We start from the raw sequence: 20,838 nt of genomic DNA on the forward strand, positions 1-20,838 counted from the left end.
CCTGGCATACACACACACAAACACACGCGCGCGCGCACGCGTGGGAGTTTCTGTAGCGTTATGCCGCCAGCTGGAATTGCCTGGGCACTGGGCGTACACGGCTGTTAGTAGACAATACCAAATTGTCTTTCCAAGCGGTTGTACCAGTTTGCCCTCCCACCAGCAGCACCGAAGTGATGGCCCAGCGCCACAGCCTCCCAGCACTGGGTACGGGGACGATCTGTAAGTGGTTTTGCATAGCTGGTATGTGTGAAAGGGTACTTCTGACAAACAGAAACTTTTAAGGTAAATTTATTTTCCGCAAGGTTTGAACTTTTTTTGCGTGTAGTTTGGGTGGTGCTACCCAAAATGTGTCATTGGACTGGGGGCTTATTAGAAATGCAAATTCCAGACCTGGTAAATCAGAAACCCCAGGGTGGGGCCCAGCATTCGGCTTCTTACAGGCCCTCCAGGTGAGTCCGATGCTCCCCAAGCCTGGAGGACAGGTGCAGGAAACGCTTTTCCACCCTGCTGCCTTAAAGAGCCTCTACGTATCTCGTTCCGATAAGTAGTAGTCTGACTTTTCACCCTGGAGATCGTAATCCAGCTGGAACTGATTTTGCATCCAGTGCAAGGTAAGGTTTGCATTTTATTGTTTTCCATACGGATAAGTCTTGGGCCTAGACCGACTGTTGAGAAGTCCGTGCTCTCCCCACGGGCCTGTAATCCCGCGGTGTGTAAATCTCGTTCCTGGCCTCTCGGTTTCCTTCCATACATGAGGCTTTCTGTCCCTGGCGATGGTTCTTCATTATGGCCGCTTTGGAGGTGGTCTTGGTTCCTGGGAGGGTCCGTCCCTGCTCGTTGTTCTCCAGAAATGTCTCGGTCGTCTGGGGACGTGTGCCTGTCCTTGGACATGGTGGAACCGGCTTGTGGGGCTGCGCAGACTGACGCGGAGTCTTTCCGTTGACTTCAGATCGCTGAATCTCTAGCTCAGGCAGGAAAACAAAACAAAACAAAAACAAAACAAAACAAAACCTTGTACAGTACTGCATTTTTGTGGAGTTTTTCTAGAACCTGTTCAAGGTCATCCTTCAGAACAGGAGGAAAGTTAGAGCCACCTCCCATGATGGTTCACAGTCATCCTGGGCCTCTGAGCCTGCCACGTGGGCTGGGATGCGCCTCCTGAGCTCTCAATGGCCCTGCCCCTGCATCCCCCCTCGGAGCGTGGCGGCCTCCGTGGACGCGCGCTCAGGGTCAGGAACACGGGGGGCTTCGGTTGGGAAGGCCGACTGTCTCATGCCTAAGAGTCTCTGGTTGCCGGCAGATGCGCGACTCTTAAAACCTTCCTCCTGCGAAGGTCTCTTCATGGGCCGTTTCTAGCCCCATCCCGGCCACCCCAGGAAACGGGCACAGGATAGAGAGGTCTTTGAGTCAGACTTAGTGGAAAACCAAGGTTTGGGGTTCCAGGTCCCACAGTCCTTATCTTCACGGGCTGTAGGAGGCTCGCTGTGTCCATACTCGGTCCTCAGAAGGGGAAGGGGGCCCCATGAAGCTTCTGAGCCAGGATGTCACTAGTTACAGGAGCCAGGTGGGTGACATCACGACCCAAGCTCAGAGGCCTTGGCTTCTCCCTTATGATAGCAACGCATGATATGTCACTGCTTCTCCTGGGATCTGCTCTAAGGGACAAGTATTAGATTCCTCTGTTTTGCCATGATGACATTGGCACTGGACTTGCTGATACCCAGAGCCAGAGTTTATCCACCCGTTTGTTTCCTTGTTTCTTTAATCACTCAGTTCCCCAACAGAGGTTTATTGTCACTACTGGGGATGCTGCATGAATGAAAAGTTCAAAGGCCCTGCCCTCACTGAGCCCAGTCTAAATGACAGAACCAAGTAGAGCTAAGTGCTGGGGAAAAAGGCAAAAGAAGGGAAGCAGGAACAGAGAGTTGTGGGCAGCACAGAGGCCTGCTGTTCTAGTAAGGGGAAGTATCCCAGAGGAGGAGACATTTGGCAGAGAGCCCAATGAGAGAGCCTTATAAGTACTGAAGGAAGAAGAGAACAGCAAGTGCAAAGGCCCTGGGGTGTAAGTATGCTTGCTGTGCTTAGAGTGTGGGAAGGTGGGGTGGGGATGGGGGTCAGAGGAATGTGAGAAAGATAAGTGTACTCTCTTGGATCTTAAAGGTGTGGACTTTCCCAGGGCCAAGGGGCTCCCTGTGTGCGAGGAATGGGTTAGTGGTAGCTGGAGAAAGTCCATCAAAGTGGAATCCAGTGGCTATCCACAGGACCCAGGCTCCAGCTGTAGATGGTTGCTATCTGGCAGCCGCTCACCCATCATCTTCTAGGGTCACCTGGATTTCCCCATCAGGCCCCTGACCATGGAGATTAAGATGGTTATACTTTCTCTGGAGAAGGAGTACCTTGTATGGTCTGCAGATGGTCACTAGAATCCAAAGCTAGAATAACATCGAAAGCATGGGAAGGAGCGGGTTCCATGAGTCTAGAAACACAGGTTGCTGGTGGTTTTGCAGGATGCTGGAGATTGTTATCAGCAAGGGCTGGCTGGGATGCCTCCTGTCCTTCCTGGGGAAGCCCCCGCCTTCCTCTGAGCCCTGGGTCTCAGCTCTGTTTTCAGTCTTGTGATGTCCTTGTACCCTGTCCCTTTTAAGACACGCACCCGACACTCGACATTGCCAGGCCCCTCTTTGCTTCTTAAATCTCATCCCCTTCAGCTTAGCTAGAGTGAACATGATTAGCTCACGCCATTTTCCCTCAAAACTACTTGACTGATTTTTACTGGGTAAGCCTGTTAAAAATTAGGGGATTCCAGGGACCCGCCTTTGCTCAGCATTGCCTTCAGAGAAGCAGGTCCCAGGGGCCGGATGGTAACTGCAGGAGAATTCCCATGGTGGCCGCGAGCTGAGCCGTCTTCCCCATTTGCTGGTGACAGGGCCTCCTCCCTGTTAGCACCTTGGCCTCCCACCCAGAACCCGAGCCTCACAACTGCCATGTTGACTCATCCCGAAAGCTCGGGACAGCTTGGTGCCGTGTGGCGTTTTTCTCGTAAGCTCCGAGATCTTGCCGGTAAGATGTCTGGGCGGCTGGGTGCTGTGCGGGCCCGATGCCGGGGCTGGCTTCCGGAGGCCTCCGGTTTGCAGAGCGTGGGTGACTCAGAGGGCTGTTCTGCATGTCGCTGGCCCACACGGTGCAGGGTGGCCCTGGAGGGGCCCCTCTCGGCAGGATGTGAAAACGCATTTCTGAGAGCACGGCCGACCTCAGACCCACCCACTCTGAAAATGCAGAAATAGCTGCTGGGGTGAAAGTGCTTTGGAGACAGACGGCGGCTGTCCCATCCGCTTGGTCTTTAACCAAACGCTGTCCGCGCAGTGGGCGAGTCCATACCAGTAGCCGGAGTTAACACGCTTTCCGCGAGCGCAGCATCGAGTCCCCTGGAGGCTGAGCGCGGGGCCCTGCTGGGTAACTGCTGCTGCCCATTCTGTGGGTTAGGCAGCGGAGCCCTGGGGAGGGACCTGCTTGGTCCCGTGCCCTCAGTGTCTGCAGAGCGCTCGTCATGGGTCACACATGCCATCAGAAGCCTGTGTCCTGTGCCAGCTCCTTGATTCCCTCCGCCGTGGCCGGGACCAGTCCCCACCCACCTTCCCCAGGGCAGGTGCGGGAAGTGCCGGGGCCTGTTGCCAGTTCGGGGCAGGACGTGGCGGGATGGGACCTGGAGCCACGATTCTGGCCCCCAGCAGCATGTCTCCCTGTGAGTCTGCCGTGGGGTGCGAGCCCCTCTCCGTGCGCTCAGCCCCGGCCCTGAGCGGTCTGTACACTCCCCACCCACCTCACCCTCCGAGGCTTGTCCAGCCTTATCGGACCCAGCAAGGCTGCACGCGCCATCGGTGGAGGGCAGAGTGGGGAGAAGCAGCTCTGGGCTGGAGGAGCCAGGCAGCCTTTGAGGCCGGGTGTGGACAGAGTGGCACGCTGTGACATCGAGCCAGGAGAGGGGGCCTTCCGGGCCTGGAGCCAGACCGCATGCGGTGGGAGCAGTGGGAGCACTGCGGGCATTGCAGAAGCTCTGCTCCTTGTTCAGATCCTGCCACACCAGCTCTGTGACCTCGGACAGTCCTTTAACCGGGGCTGCTTTGCTGCACATGCCTGCCATGTGAGTGTAAATGGATATAGAGAGAGGAAGGTGCTTTGGCTGGAGACATCTTAGCTCAGGCTACCTTTTCTCCCACTGTTGGAGCCTGGAGGTCTGAGATCAGGGTGCCTGCGCCCTTGGGTTCTGGTGAGAGCCCTCTCATGATGGGCACCTCCTTGCTGTGTTGGCACATGGTAGGGAGAGAGAGTGTATGAGCTTTGGATGAGGGCACTGATCCCATCATGGGGTTCCACTCTGACGACCTCATCAACTCTGACCAGCCCCCTGAAGGCCCCATCTCCCGATATCATCACATCAGGGCATAGAGCTCCAACATAGCCACTGCAGGGGCACAGTTTAGCTCATGGCGGGGCCTGGAGGTGAGTCAGGAGTTGGAGGGGTGAGTCAGGAGTTGGGGCTCTGTTTGCATGTGTCGTAGGGACACCTGGTGTAAAGTCACACAGACAGTCCTTGCCGGTACCTTGGCCAGCCTTTGAGTTGAGAGCAACAAGTGGCTGGTCCAGGACCATGAATCTCACTGGAGACCTTTAGGACTGGGTTTGGTCCCTGCTCAGGCCTGGTAAAATTTCTTTGCAAGAAGCTAGTAGCTTTATTGAGCCTAGAAGGAGTGGGCTGGGTGGCCCAGGCGGTCCCTGATTTATCTTGCTCTCACCCACCCACAGGCCCTTGGCTGAACCAGGAAGGTGGAAAGTTCTTGGCCCTGCTCTTGACCTCTCCCTCCTTGAGGCAGGTGGGCTTGCCCAGGGCTGCACCGCAGAGGGAGGGCTTGCCAAGAGAACCAGGGGTCAGGCCTACACCCTCAGGAGGCAAGTCTTACGCCAACCCAAGCTACAGGGAGGCAGACGTGGCTGAACTCTTTCGGGGGGGATTTCAAGACAAGATGCTCAAGACGAGGAAGGTATAGTGGAAGGGAGTGCAAAGTGGTAGGAGGCCTCCTTACAGGACATGGGCTTGTGTTGGGCTGTGGATGTGTGTGTGGGGGTGTCCTTCTGGGGGTGGATTGTGCTCTGAGCTGATCAGGGTAGATATGGGAGGATACAGAAGGATCTGGAAAGGTGAGATGGAGACAGAGTTGCAGGAGTCAACTAAAAAGCCAGTGAGTCCTTTCCAAGCATCCAGGACCATGCTGGTCTTTGAAGGCAGGGTCTCATGAGCCAGGACCGGATTTCTGGCCAGCTCTGGAGAGGCCGTGAGGAAGTCTGGGGCCATTCTGTGACACGAGGAAAGTGGCCTGGGAGAGAGGTGCTTCTTAGTACACCAGGCTTCCACCTGTTAACTCCCCTCCCCAGCCTCTGTCCCGTGTCTCACAGGACAAGGAGAAAATACACTCCAGTGTCTTCGTGGAAGTGTTTGGTTCATTCCTTCCACCCCCAAAGAGAAAAATGGCTTCCCAAACAATTAGGTATTTTTTATCATCTCATTTGCGGTCCCAGGCTGATTTGTGGGTTTGGACGGCTGTTCCTTTCCCAAATCTCAACTGGATGTAGTAATAAGTGCTTTTCTTTTGCTTCTGTTTGGCCAACAACTTATTTTGCAATGCTTGCTTTGTGGCTGATGCCTCGCAGCAGAGGTTTGGGGTCAAGGCCATGATGAAATGGCAGAAGGACAAGGAAGCAAGTGGGGGTTTGTTTAGAATGCTTTCCTGCCTGTGGTTGCTACCTTAGAAGCTGTGTGGTTGCTTGCCAGTAGAGGTGCAATGTAGCAGCCTGAACTCAGAAGCAGTTTTGCTGAATTGGAGAAATGGACTGGGCAGAAGGGGCAAACCCAGCTCAGGTCTGAGTTTCTACAGAAAGTGAGTCCTTCCTTGTAGGGCAGCTTAGCCGAGAGAAAGTCCAAGTTGTTTTTCTCTAGATTGTAAGCTCATGTGGAACCCTGGAAAAAGTAGAAAATGGGTAGGACAGTAGTCATTTCTACTGCAGTTGGGAGAGACATTGGTGTTTTCATTGTGGAACGGTCAAACTGAATGCACCTCAGACCAGTCTCTAATTCTTGTCAGCACCCTGACACAGATGCACACAGGTTTTCCCCATCTGATTCCACTGCACTTACAGAAGCACGCCTGTGTTTTTAGGAGACTAGATGCTAGTTGTAGGATTCATCAGGGTGACAGATTCTTGGGCCTGATTTTGCAATTTATCTGTTGATACCATGGGCTTGCATGTTAATTATCAGCGTTGATTAATCAGTGAAGCACTTCCAATCCCTAGCCTCAGTGATCGTCTAACCCACAGCACTAGCGGAGTGATTTACCGATTTGTGCCTAGTGTTGTAAAAATGCAACATCACTGCATCGGTCTTTATCTGTAGCCTCACGAAAGACCACAAAATGGAGTAATGATTCAAGGACCAGAGGGCCGTCTCCTTGGCTTTGGGAGGGTTTGTTGATGTTTGCCAGGTAATTCTAAACATGGCCTTCTCTCTTGCGGTCCTCCTCCATTTTACTAACAACTGGCCAGAGCAGTCATGCTGATCAAAAGAACCTACTTCCTCTTGAACCACGTAGGGAAATAAGAGTCACATTCTTGGTTATCTGCGAGAATGGCTAGGCCAGGTCTCCATCTCCTTCCATATACTCTCCTCTCCCTCTCCCATCTTTCTTCTTTGGGAGACCCTATTGTGGAGTTTATAAATACCTGTGCATAAGTCAGACAGAATGTATCCCTTAATCCACACAGCAACCTTGCCAGGGAGGCATGCTTATGCCTGCATGTGGTTCAGCGAGAGGCCACGAGACTGACATGGATGTCCCTGCCAGAAGAGCGCTTTGGTTCTGAGGGCTACCGACGCCAGTCTGCATTTTTGCCCAGCTCCCAGGGCAGCCAGACGGTCTTCCAAATGCAGGGAGCCTGGGACTTTAGTCCCTGAAGCAGAGGCCTTATCGAGCTCTGCCCAGTGCAGGGCACTGGTCCTGGCCAAGTTATTCCATCTTTCTGTGCCTCAGTAACCTGACCCGAGCAATGGGCATCCCACCAGCACTCCCCAGAGAGGGCCGGGAGAGGTAAAGCAAGCACCTGGAGAGCTGCCTGAAGGAGAGAACAGCTGGCCAGGGGTTGGGGGCATCTGGGTCTTGAGTGGAGTCTGGGGGTCTTAGTTGAATGGAAACAGGCCCTTCCTCTCCTCTTGGCGCTTCTGTCTTCCACCAAGAAACAGACCATTAAAGAGTGAAACTTCATGACTAAACAGGAAGCTGCACCTCAAAAGGCCGCAAACTAGTTTGATGTTTTACAAATTCTCTGAACACTCTTGATGAGGAGTGGGGAGGAGAGAGAGCAGGGCTGGCTTCTTGGGTACCAGCTGGCTGGTCTTAAGGGCATGTTCCCTGGGGTTCTCCCCAGATTTGGCTTATGGCTCCAGGCATGTGACTTTGGACCTGTGCATGGCCCTGATGCCTCCTCCATGCTGAGTGGGTGCAGACGGACGGAGTGAACACATCTTGGCCCCAGTAGCGCCCTGGAGCTGGTTTTTCCGGGAGTAACAACAGAGCCCGTAGCTCTCCCTTGACGGCCAACAGGCCCACCCACTGTGGGCAGAGACCAGGAGTCCCAGCCCAGGCTCAGGGAGGCAGAGGAGGGGCCGATGGAGCAATCGAGACAGGAGGTGGTAGAGGCTGCTGGTTTCCGGATAGATTTCAAGGGTAAATCCAGAAGCATTTGCATATGGAGGGATGTGGGTTGTGACCAAGATTGGCCTGAACAACCCGAAGAAGGGAGAAGGTTTCCTATGGTGGGAACAATTGGTATAGGGTTACGGGGCGGGAGCTTGGGGGTGGGGGGATGGGGAGCAGGAGATTGGCTTTGGCCATGTTCAGTTTGAGCTGCCTGCTGGGCAGTTAGAAGTTTGAGCCTGAAGTTCAAGGGTGAGGTCTGGGGCTGAAAACATTGATTTGTCAGGATACAGGTGGTATTTTAAGGCCCCAAGGGAATACCCTGACAGTGCCTTCAGCTCTTGGGTTTGGTATAAGCACTGTGGAGTAGAGAGAGGGAAGTGCAGTGAAGAAGCTGCAGTAGGACCTCGAGCATCCGCAATTAGGGGAGTGGGCCTTTTGGCTTCAGGAGATGGCCTGAAATGCAGGGTGCAAGCCGTGCTTACAGAGGAGAGGGGAGCTGGTTGGTGGTCCTGTGCCTAACCCCCACCAGACCCTGCTGGAGCCCAGCACCACTGGAAGGCTCTCCTGATTCAATGAGATCGGCCTTGAAGGGGGCATTTCGTGGAGATCCAAAGAGCATCCTGGTTTACCTGCTGATGCCAATGAAGCTCTGTCTATGAAGGCTGGGTCACTCTCTGTAAGAAATTAATCCCAGGAAAGTTTTCTAACTGCAGGCACTCAAAACAGACCCTGGCCTTGGACTTTGTCCATTTAAAGGGGATCATAGAAGGGAGTGTATGGCTTATTGAAATTGAAGAGAAAATCTAAGAGAATGGCTTGAAATGTAGATAGCTCGCGAGCCCTTTGTAAGGGCCTTCAGCGCTCGGACTGGGGAGGAGCAATAAAAATAGTAACTTTTTCTCATCATCAACCAAAAAAAAGGAAGAGAATGTGCAGTCTGATGAATTTGCATGCACACTGAGGTGAGATCACTTGTAGGAAGGAACCAGGGTTCCAGTTTAGCATATAGAAAAGCCTGAAGGAGGATTACTTTTGAGTAGATTTTTCATGAAATGCTGATTTTCCTTTGACCGCAGAAGCTAGAGTTTTAAAACGTTACCTCTTTGGTTGACCCTGATTTGCAATGCTCGGCTAGGGAGGCACCAAGGCTGTTTCAAGTAGCTTAGAAAAAAGAAAACCCGCAAAACCCTTGCTGATGCCTGTTGATCTCAGAGACCTTCCTTTCCTTGCACCAAGTCCTCCTCTCAGGGCCTCTGAACACTGGTTTGGGGTTAATTCTGGCACAGTTGTTAAGATGATGCAGAATGTGGGCTTAAACTACAGCCAGGGGGTTCAGTTCTGTCCTGGGTTCTGCGGGGCCCTCGGCCAAGGGTTGCTACTCATGACATGGATGATATTAACATGAGTTAGAAGCATGATAGAGGTCAAAGGTGATTTTTTTTTTTTTCTTCTCAAAAATGGTTTTGCAAATCTTTTTCAGAGCTGATAGACACACACCTTAGCTGGATACAAAACATATTATGAAACAGAATGACTGTGATCTTTGATCCAAGAAATCAAAGTTAAAGGTAATTGACATCTTCTGCTTCTCCTTTTGTTTTCCAGCTGTGTGTTTCCTTAACTTGAAATACTTGTAGAAGAAAACTTTTCCAACCGTCCTCCTAGACACCACACTTCCTGCTCTTAAGGGCTGGGCCCCCCCCCTCCCCGTAAGGGGACACCCCTGGGGGACTTCCCTGAGACTGTCTGGGAGGTTGGGGTATCCAGGTTGGGGTGGGGAGGTGGGGATGAGGCTCTGGGAATTTGCATGTTCTCCCAGGGGTTGCCTCCACCTCTACTAGGAAGGGCACAGCCAGGTCCTGCTCCTACATTTGAACGGTTGGTCATGCTCTGTGGGGGACCAGCTCGGTTTTGGTTTTGTGCAGCTTTGCCTGGTGGATCCAGTTAAGTCAGACTGTGTGTCAGAGGAGGGGCGTTCTGTGCTGGGGACCGAGGGAAGCCAGGCAGGGCAGAGGAGCCGGCAAGCTGCTCTCCACGGCTGCTGTGCTTGGTCCGAGGTGGAAGGGGTTTTCCCACCGACCCCAGCAGAACCCAGCAGTGCCCCTGAGCTAGCCTCCCACATTCGACCTCCCTCCAGGGAGTCGGGATTCTGGGCCTGCACAGAAGAGCCTGGGAGCCACTGCAGACTCCATGGCCCAGGGCCCAGGAGGCCTCCGCGGGTCAGTGAGGCCTGATGCTCCACTTTCTGCCCCTCTGCTGTGGGGAGGTCACAGCTACGACTGGAGCCTCTGACATTCTGGGTAGAACCTGCACAACCGGCGGCCCGCGTGTGGTGAGCCCTCCCCAGAAGTCAGCCCGTGGGCCCGGGGAGGCGGGGGTTACAGGCCTCCTGACCTCTCCCCGGCTCCCTGGGCTGTGGCTTATTGAACGGCCTGTTTGTCAGAGAAAGTGGGCTCCTGCCATCAAGGCCCTGATGAGCAGCAGCACACTGGTGAATTTTACCGCGTTTACAGAGGCCTTGGAGCGGGGCGGGGGGGTGGTCCCCAGAATCCTGTTGCCTGGAGGGTTGGCTCTGCAGAGATCCTAGCCCTTCCCAGGAGCAGCATGAAAGGGGGAAGGGGGTGTAGCCCTGGGGCGTTCCCCAGCAGGGACTATTAGACACCGTCACAAGCCACTTAACCAAAGTCCTTCTCCCCTCCCTGGTATTAGCACCTGGTGATGCTTCTGACCTTATAGGGGCCTCGGAACTGCCGCAGGCTGGCTCGCATGGTCAGGGCCCCAGGGGGCTTTACCACTGTGCACCCCACCCACGGCTTTGGGCTTCAGGCCTGTCGAGGGTTTTTTTTTTTTTTTTCTTTTTGGTCTTTGTCACTGAGCCTCTAACGTCGCCTGGACCCTGCAGAAAGTTCTTCACTGTTCCCAAGTGCCCGTGGAGCAGGCCTCGGTGGCTGGGAAGTTGCTTAGCAAGCAAAACACAGAGCCTGGGGAGAGTTTTGTTCTCAGAGGACTGATCATCCGTTTTGATATTGAAGTCCCAGGCAAGGCCACCAGCTGCCTTTCCTTCCGAGCCCCTTTCCGCACGCTAGTGGGGAAAACAGGCCTGGAGCTCTCGCTCGGCTGTCCGAGCCGCCTTTCCCGCCAGCAGCTGGGACAAGACAGGGCACAACTCCCGTGCTTTCTGTTCCTGCCTTCTCGCCCCAAGCCTGGGTCTGGGGAGTGAAGACTGAGAAGCGATGCGGGTGGGGGGCGGGGCTGTACCTGTCGGGGCGCTCAGCCTCTTTGGCCTTGGAGGACGCAGCCTCCCCCCTCCGTTCCCATCCAAGCCCCAGGAGTGTCTTTCTGGCTGTGGCCTTTGTGGCCGGCCCCAGAATCTCGTAGGCACTCACGTGATCTAACCAGATTTTAGAACACATGCTTGAGGTTTGGGAGAGAAGCAGGATGGGGTCTGTCCACTCCTTCCTGTTGCTGCTTTCTCAGGGGATGAAGTTCCAAACTCAGCAATTAAGGGGGCAAGGCCTAGAGTCAAAAGGACTCCTCACAGCCTTTTAAATTAGACCCACTGTAGATCGGCGTGGTTTTCCGTATGCAAGTCTGAGCAGTCATTCTTCTGGAAGGTGATGCTTGAGCACCTCTGCGCTCAGCTGAGAGAAGGAAGTCGGTGTGCAAGTGACCTCTTCAAGTGAACCAGAAAATTCCTAGGGCAGAGTGGGATGCTAACAGAAACCCAGGCTTTTAGAAATAAACACCTAGCATGTTTCGATGAGCCTCACCAGTAGGAGGCATCGACTTCTGCAGTTGCCACTCCCCAAAAGCAGGTGAAGGGAACACCACTTCCCTGTTCTTCTCTGCATGGGTATGGACAAAGGGCTGGTACGCGAAGTCTCTGGCCAGGTGGTAATTGGTCTGTTCAAATCTGGCCCCCCGGCCTATTACAGTTTAATAAAGTTTTATCAGCACATGGCCACGTCCATTTGCTCACAAATGCTGTCTGTGGTGGCTTTCACACCACAGCGGCAGAGCTGAGCAGTTGAGCAAGGGGCCGCCTGGCCCAGGGCTCGGAGAACGGTTTTGTCGGGCCCTTGATAGATAAAGCTTGGTGGTCCCTCATCTACTTTTTTTTTTTTTTTTTGCCTACAGCCATGTTATTAGAATAGTTATATTTTTCTTATTATGCTACCAGTTTTTTGTTTTTTTTTTTTTTTTTGGAGTTTTAAAGAGAAAGCTATAAGTACTGTTACAATTATACATCTGTCCATCTTTTCCGGTCTGGTTTTAGCCTCAGGTGTCAGGCTTAGAAATCATCCTGAGGTGGGGCCCACAGCCATCAGTGTTTGCAGCACAGCCCTCACTCAGAGGGTGATAAAAGGTCAGGGGAGCTTGTGGTAGAGTCAGCACCATTGGCCTCAATCGTGTTCTGAGAAAGTGATACTCCATGACCACCTTAACCACCCGGCACTTGGCCTTCGTGGCTGTTAACTTAGCAGAGGCTGCCTTTACCTTTTCCAGACACGGAGGACCCCAGGGCCACAGAGGAAAGGCGAAGGTGATGACTCCTGAACTTAATAGCACAGCATCTTCATCAGTTGTGTAGCTGTACAGCATTGAGGTTAATACGCGGGTCCCGAATTCAAATTCTGATGCCGTCACTTAGCATGGCTGGTGACTGCCTCTCTCCATCTGTAGAACAAGGATAGGATTACGGTGTTTGGTATAAGATAAACTTGGCATTTATTATAGTGCTTGCCACATGGTTAGCTTCCAGTAAATATGAATGGCTTATATTCTTTTGTAGAGAAAAGGCTCCAGAGAAGTAATAGACAGGCAACCCATTTGTCAATTAGGTGACAGAGGAAAATGTGCTTCCCCAAACCAAGTGACCTAGGCTGATGATGCAGGATCCCTAGGGGTAGGGCGGGGGGGTGGGGTGGGGAATGAGATGCATGCATTAGGCGCCTGCTGTGTGCATGGTACTATCCAGAGCACCGTGGAGATACAGGGAACTCAGATAACCTGGCCCAGGAGTTTGCAAGCAAGGCATTTGGAGAATTCAGTATTTGCTTTTGGAGGGAGTGAAGGCCCGAGGGTGGGAGCAGGAGATGGCTCCCATGAAAAGGTGGCGTGGGAACAGGGGCAGGAGGGAAGTCAGGGCTGGGACAAGGAGAGGGGCTAGTTGCAGAAATGCACATGGCCCAGTTTGAGAAGAAGTGGGAGGAAAGATACAGAGGCTGGCCTAGAAGAGTTGCTCCAGATGTTTACCAGAGGAAAGACATGCAGAGCGCTGACCCACAGTCTGGCACTCAGACCTCAGTCAGAGCTGGGGCCCAACCCAGAGCTGTCAGTAGGACCCGAGGCTACTTAATGCCCCTGAGCTTCCTCTTTCTCATGAAGTGTCAGTGAGCACTTCCTCTGTCCTGACGTCCTGCTTAAAAGCTGAAGACTCAGTGCAAGACCACTGCCAAAGCGCTAGCTGGTGAATTGTAGGAACCAATGACTACAGAAGATAGAGGGAGAGTGAAACTGGGCGGGACTCTGGGTGTACACTGCAGAGTGCCCAGGCAGCCTTCCTGGAGGAGGGGGAGCAGAGCCTTGAAGGAAAGAGTGTGGAGAAAGGCATTAGAGGTGGCAAGGGAGACAGCCAGGGCAGAGGCCTAGTGGGCGCAGGTGAAAACCCAATGGCCAGCCAGGGCACAGGGAGCTGGCATTGCAGGGCCCCTAAGAGAGCAGGTGGGGCCCAGAGCAGGGTTTTTGCATGAGGGAGACCTTAAGGGGACAGAGCAAGGGAGTGAGATCAAAACCCGAACATGACGTGCTACAGGGCTGAGCGCAGAGTCCCTCTTCCCCCTAAAGGACAGAAGCTGGGAAAGACCAAGGAGGGGTTTCACGGTGGGCACCGGGGAATCCATTCAAAGGGCAGGGTGGCCTCACTCACTCTTCCACTACCCTTGGCTGTGAAGGGGAGACCTCCTACAGGCAGGACGCCAGGCTCTGGAGGAAGTGGCGGAGTAGAAAGATATCCTCCAGGCTCCCAGACCCAAGGGGCTGCGCTGCCGCCGCCGTGGTGATGAGCCCAGCAGGTTCTTCTGCCGTGGAACTTTCTCTCCTTGTTCACAGCCAGGGGAGCACCCTCTGAGGTTTCAGCAAGTGAAGGTTCCTCTACCCAGAGAGGTTTCTGTGGGGTTCGAGGCCTCCCTTCGGGGCTGGAGTGCACAGCTGCCTCCCCGCCCCCCACCCCAACTTCATGAAGGTCTGAGTACACCGTGTCCATAGCTTTTCCAGGTGCCACTATGAGCTTCTACCTGGAAGTGGCTTTCAGAAGGCAGGAGGCGAAGGCCGTGTGGGCCTGCTGGCCGCGTCTCCTACCTTCTGTCCTCTCCTGGGCTCGAGCCCCGGCCTCTGCCTTCTGAGGAGGGAAACGACCCTTTAGCGAGGGTCGGGGTGCCAACACTGCTGCCTCCCAGCTATTTTTAGAAAGCCAGGGCGATGGAAAGTTTCCATGAGGGATTGACTCCTCTGGTTTCCTAGATTGAGAAAACAGGAAGCCCTTCAGAATCCGGGCTTTGAAAAGCTCCGCGTGAAGCCACACTGCCCCCCTCCCATTCTGCTTTCACTGCCGCCTCCCTGCCCCACTGCACAAAGGCCTCTGGGCAGTCCAGGCCCTGGTGGGGTGCGCACGAGGGCGGGTTCCTTCGTGGGGTTCCTGCCTGAGGGCCCCTGGGAGTCAGCTAGGCTGGTGCCTGGTATACAGTAAGTGCCCACTGAATGTTGGTTTGCTGCCTATAAATTCATCCTCGGAGTTGCTACTAATGAATCCACTTCCACAGTTTGCAGTTCTAGTAGACACCAAAACAGCACGTCGAAGGCACAGATCTAATGCACACCATACTATGAACACCCGCCGTACTAGGCATGGTGATCATTTCCGCAATTGCATTAACTTATCTGAGCTCCTCCACACCCCTGGAAGGAAGGGGGGATGGTTTTGTACATAGTTTGCAGATGGGGAGACTGAGGCAAGGTTCAGCAAGCGAGGAGGTGGTAGAGGTGAGATGCGAACCCTGGCTAGCGGGCTCCAGAGCCCAGACTCCCACCTTGTATCTGAGCAACAGAGCGTGTGCTTGACTAGTTTCTAGCACAAGCTGAGGCCTGCGGGGCAAAGTACTCATTCAGAGTCCGACCCAGAGCCTGGGCCTATCCCGATCGTAGGCAGCAGCAGCTGAACACCACTGACCAGGCGGATGCGAGGAGCTAGCACGGACCTCCGTGCCTCACGGGGACTGAACGGTGTGCATGGGTTTGCTCCCCAGGGAAGTGCAAGGCACGGGCCCAGAGAGGTCAAGTCACGCCATCCTCGGAGCTCAGGAGCCAAGGCTCAGACGTGCTGTTGCCCCTCAGCGCCGCTGCCTCTGGCATTTGCACATGCCTCCTCCTTGGGGCCTGTGGGCTCATCCACGTGGGGGTTTCTGGGAAAGGACACTGGACCTTGGAGGGCTCAGCTTGAACATGGGGAGAGTTTGAGCACATCTCAACGGTTAGAGACAAAAGCAAAGATGAAACCTGCAGGTTGAAGAGGTTGGGGAGGGGCCGCGGGAGAACTTGGGAGACTTCCCATGGCATCCAAAAGGGGTCTCCCTCCCTCCCTCCTGTCCTGCCCCTGGGACCAGTCAACCCATCCCACTGCACAAACCGTGGTGGACACACACCTCTGCCTTGGGGCTGGGCTGCCACTGACCACAACTTTCACCAAGAAAGTCGAAGGAAGCTTTTTTGCCAGCTGCCCCCTTCTAAGACCTTATTGCCTTTCTTCCAGGGACCACAGCCCTGGATAAGGTACCAAGATGGGAGAAGATAGCCAGCTTCTTGATGCCAGGGGCTGGCATCCCATTCCTGGGTCCCGGCGAGGGGGAGAGGGTAGCCGAATTTTCCAGACCCCTCAGAGGACATTTTCCCCTTCGGAAGACTCATGGTGTGATCCTTCGCTAGTGTGTGTGTTGCGGGGAGGAATTCCTGGTTGTGCGGAGAGAGATTTTTGTCCACACAATGGCTGGTCGTTGTGGTATTCCCATCTGCTGTCTGTGGAAAGGCCCCTCTTCTGAGAACCGTACGCTCTGGGGGTCAACTAGAGTTGAGTCATGTAGTAGGGCTTTTCTAGATGCTGTAATAGCGGAAGGGGTTTGGGAGTCAACAGAGAGATGGGACACACTTAGCACCCGCCCTCCGGCCCAGCACCATCTCTGCCAGGATGTTTAAAGTGACCTTCACAAACCCCTCTAGCACAAAATATCATCCTCCAGAGAAAAGAGCAGAGGAAAGCATTTCTTAGGTTAAAAGCCGTCAGATGCATTATCAGAACAAAAGTGTGTTTTAAAAAGCGTTCCCCTTGTTCCGGTTCTAGAAAAGCTAAGCTGATCCGTGTTGTTGGCGCCCGCTCACTCGCCGCTTCTCTCTCTCTTTCTCTCTCTCTGTTCTTTTGTAGTTAATGAAATTATCAGGAAGGAGTTTTCAGGACCTCCCGCCAGAAATCAGACGTAGAAGATGCCATTAGCAAGACACCTTCCGTATCTGACCCCTGGGAGCCTTCCACTGCCCTCACCTTCTGTTTCCTTTACTGTACATCTCCTGGCCCGGAGGCCATGTGCAGGACGAGGTCCTGGCAGAAAGCTGACTCTCGATTAAGGAGCTCGCCACCTCTCTGTGTAAAACACCAGAGAGAACACTCTGCCTTTTGATTTGGGGTTTAAATCCCAGAGAGCATCTTGGTTGACTTTCCTGGTGTCCCATCCAAAAACCTTAAGTGCCTGCTGAGCAAACACACAAGACAGCACGCCGGACCGGCCCGAGAACGGAGTGACCGGAGCCTGGGGTGTGGGCTGGGCTGGGGGATGGAAGATGTGGGCCCCCGTGATTAAACCCCAGCCCTGCGTTCATTTTTCCAGGTCACAGATACAGCTCCTGTACCTTTTGAAGGAAAGGAGTTTTCAAACAGAGACACCCAAGGAACGTGACCCGAGCAGGCCTGGCTTCCGGGCTGAAGAAAAAACCAGAAGCCGGACCGTCCTCCTTAGGGACCGCCTGGTCCCGGCCACGGTCGGGCCACGGCTGAACCCTTATTGGTCAGTTTCCTCCTTCTGAAGCAAGACTGTCTGGCCCACACCAGATGACCGGTTAAAACTCAGCCTTAAGTTATGAGACGTGTCCACGTTTGTTACTTTTGTCTCCGCTTCCAAGAGCCAGCCGGAGGTGGCTGGATTGGGGGAGCTCTCTGGGCCCGCTGCTCCTCAACCCTGCAGAGAGCGGCAGGCCTGGTGCAGGGAGCCCAGCCCGCGGCGTGAGCACCGGCCTCTGCAGGCCTGCAGGCCGAGGGCTTTCTGCTAGCCTCGCTTGCTTTCTCCCTGGTGGCCAGAGCGCTTGTCCATGAACTGGTGAAGAAGATCTCAAGCGTGTGCATTGAGAATTGTGAGAAAGAATCCTAGAAAAGCTATAGCAACCAAAGGGGAAAAAAAAAAAACCCAAAACCAAAAAAAAACACGGAAACGGTGCAGGGATTTTTGTGAAGTATGAAACGAAGCAAGCGGCGGGCAGGCCTGAGTATTTCTGTAAGTGGGTTCCCCCATGACCAGGGTGGAACTCCCTCTCTGGCCTAGCCTCTGAGTAGGACAGCAAGCTCGGGCTTTGGCCCCAAGTTCACTGGTTATTTTTATTTTTATACCCAAGCCCATCTCCAGCGCCCCTCCATCCCAAGACACCTGTCTGCATTAGCCGCTTTATCTGCGCCGAAGAGAATCAACCTGCGTGCCTCCCTCAGATGGAAGGAGCGTCCCCAAAGGGGTGTATGGGGGGATTTTTCTCCCCCCTTGTCTCTACTGCACACACCGAGTCCTCTAGAGTCTTCCTCCTTTGGTGCAGTTTTTGCAAACACCTGAAACTCTCAAAGTTCTCGGCAGGGGAGTTTCTCATCGCACAGATGTGTTCCTGTTTACCTTCCTGGGGACACCCTGAGGCAAGCCGGGACTTCGTTTTCAGCCACTCTGCTTGCTCCCCGCTTATCCACACAGAACATAAATATTCCTGCCACTCTTCCAAAGGCTCTCCTCGGGGATTTCTCGGTCAGCTCGGCTAGGTAGAAGCCTAGGAGAAGAATCACAGCCTTTAACGGCTTGCTGTGGGTTTTTGGAGTCCCGGCTTCCTTGTCAAGGTGACGCAGAGATGAAACCTTCCCCACGGTGTGGCCAGGAGCATGAGGCTTGGGGACTACAGCCCGGAGGGTCTTGTGCTGCGGAGAGTGGATGAGAACACCCAGTGGATGAGAACACTCCACCTTTCAGTGGAGACCTAGCATTTATCTTCCCCAACAATGGAGGGGCTGCTCTTCAAGCCCAAAGTTTGGCAAAATCCTTCTTTTATACAAAATGCCAGTAAGAGCTTGACCGCTGTTGCAGAACTTCTGGGATGTGAAATTCTTCCTAATTAATAAAAGGGTTCCTTACACCAGCAGCTTCACGTAAAGCAGTTTCTCTCCAGCAATACTGACTTCCCTGGGGAAGAGTTAAAGTGTTTGGTGAGTGATCTGTTCTCCCTTGACCTGGCTGGGAACCTTAACCTTTTTCTTTTTCTTTTTTTTTTTTTTTTTTTTTTTGCACATGAGGGAATTTGGCCTTTCCTCAGTTATCTGAATGTTTTACCCAAGTGCCTTCCTGCTATTGTAGCAAAGTCTCCCTGCTTCGTTGTGCCTGGATGGGGCGAACAAGGGCTAACGTGTATTTCCACCGATCTTCCAACTCTGTCCATGAAAAGGGGGTCCCGCTAGTTGAGAGTCTTTAACACACATATGTGGGTGTGTGGGTGTGTGTGCGCACGCATCTAATGCACACACAAGCTTTTTCTAAGACCTCCTAGCTGGATATTAGAGGAAGCATGTCCATAAACAACTATACCAAATAACAAAAGACAGAGAAACCAAAGCATTAGTTTTGAGACCTAAACAGGCGAGAGAATGGGTATTAGGAACTGACAGTGATCAAGAAAGTTTGGTCGGTAACAAACGCCAGGAGGAAATTTTGCCAAGAGGAATCACTCATGAAATATTTTCAGTCTGGGAAGAGGCAATATGATCCTCTAAGAGAAGGAGAAAAACAAGGATGTCTAAGTGGTAAAGATGTGTGTGTTGCACGTGATAGAAAGGATCTCAGGTTGAGGTTTGCACTTGCTACATCCAAGGTAAATGGGTAGCGCCACCAACAGAAATCTACCGTGTTGCTGAATGTAGTAGATTTCCAAAGTCTGCAAGTCTTCTGGTATTGTACAAAAATACTGCTGCTTCATAATATATAAGAGCGATCCAAATTAGTAGGTTATTAAATTTTATTTTCTTATCTGTATGTTTATGCTTTTTATCTGTCCTGAAAATATCACACACACCCTCTGTTGGAATTAGAAAATATTTATAAATGGTTGAAATCTTTTTCAGGTGTTTCTTTTTGCATATGTTGATTTTTTTCCCCCTAAGGGAAATGATGTATTCTTGAAACTGTGTGATTCATGCTGGCAAAGCAAACAAAAGCCAAAATCCCAGCTCCAAGCCTGTCAGTCACCAGAGTCTTAGAAGAAAGCGTCCCTGGAGACGGGGGATGGCTTTGCTGAAGAAGGAACGCTCTGATGCTCGCTTAGGAGGATGTAGAGTTCAGCTCTGAGCCTTCATCTGGTCATGGAGGAGAACTGTCAAGTGTTGAGATTCCCCCACAGCAGTGCCTAGTAGGTGATTCTGAATTAAAAACAAAACTGCCTGTATTGTAATGGGATTCTGGAAGAGTTCTCGTTCACAGAACCCTAAGTGCGGGCTCCTGTTTACAGAGCTAACCAAATCCGGGTAGATAAGCCCCCCTCCCCCATGCATTATCCAAAGGACCTGCAGAGTTTTCCAGCAGGGACACACCCTCGATGAATCAGGTTGATTTCTTCTAGAAGCTGGGAAGCACTGATGTGGCCTTTCTTGTTTACATCCAGTAGCCAAGACGTCGTTCTCAGGAAGCCAGCCTTGGCCAGTGTGGGAGCGGTCCCTTGTAGACAGATTGGAAGCTGATGTGTTCTAGTTGTCACTGAATGTGTTTATTTTCATGTCAAACACTTTCCAAGTGCTTTCTGTCATTCAGAATCGAAAGGCTGTCAGAGGTCCGCTTTTTGTAAACGCGAACAATTTTGTTCACATTTATAAGAGGCATGGGGGTTGTGACATTCTTGACGAGCTGCGATAAACCTTCCTGCACTCAGCTTTTGGCAGGTACCCAGCACATCCTAACCTCCCTTGGAGATGGTCCCTGAGCAAGTCACCCTGAAAAGGAGATGGGGTGCGGGGAACACTGACCATTCCGCCTTGATGCACCTGTTAGCGGACCAAACACCTGCAAGCTTCCTGGCTCAGGGGGTTGGGTGCACTGGATACGAAGCCGTTCCCTGTAGAGAGGTGTTTTCAGCATGGCGGCCGTGTAAGCAGACAGAGGCTGGGGCTGGGACAAACTTAGCCTCCAGAGCATCTTGTCGAAGAAACTTCCTTACCCCCATTGCCTCTACAGCCCTCAGAGGGGAGAAAATGTTGACAGTGCTCTGTTAGTTCTCCGACAAACCGAATTCTCTGCAACAGGCGGTGCTGGAAGGCTTAGGTTTTTTAGAAATCTCGACTGTTAAAGAAGTTTGAATACATCACATTCCTATGCAAAACGTTTTTAATCTCCAGTTTAATGTAGTTTATTTTTGCTATATGTAAAGTATTTTTATACGGCTTGTATCATGATAGTTTAGCAATAAAACGGTTGAAAGCAATGGCTGCGTTGGTGTATCTTTTCTTCACTAGAGAGGCTGCTCAAATTTACCCCTTCCAGTTGGAGTTCCTGTAAAGAACTTTGCCGTGTGTACAGATACCCTGACTACGTCCGGTCCTCGTCTCAGTTCTAGGCAGTAGACACGATCCGTTTTATATCTAATCCTAGGTAGGGCTCGGGGAGCCACGTACCCCAAGTGACGGAGCCATGAGGTCATCCTGGGTTCGTCCATTTCTCTCCCTGCGCCCACCATAGCAGCTCTGTTCTAATGGGTC

The 20,838-nt window shown here is 52.7% G+C and overlaps 1 protein-coding gene across 1 annotated transcript in view; it reads left to right on the forward strand.

The window, feature by feature from the left end:
* NFATC2 (nuclear factor of activated T cells 2) overlaps window positions 1-20,564 on the forward strand; it is a 139,895-nt gene extending 119,331 nt beyond the window's left edge. The window contains exon 10 of the mRNA XM_044262822.1: window positions 16,685-20,564. Within this exon, the coding sequence (XP_044118757.1) occupies window positions 16,685-16,713 (29 nt within the window). The 3' untranslated portion in view covers window positions 16,714-20,564. The remainder of the gene's footprint in view (window positions 1-16,684) is intronic.
* Window positions 20,565-20,838: the final 274 nt, after the last annotated feature.

Source organism: Neovison vison, chromosome 8 (genome assembly GCF_020171115.1).
Source record: "Neovison vison isolate M4711 chromosome 8, ASM_NN_V1, whole genome shotgun sequence".
Classification (NCBI taxonomy): Eukaryota; Metazoa; Chordata; class Mammalia; order Carnivora; family Mustelidae; genus Neogale; species Neogale vison.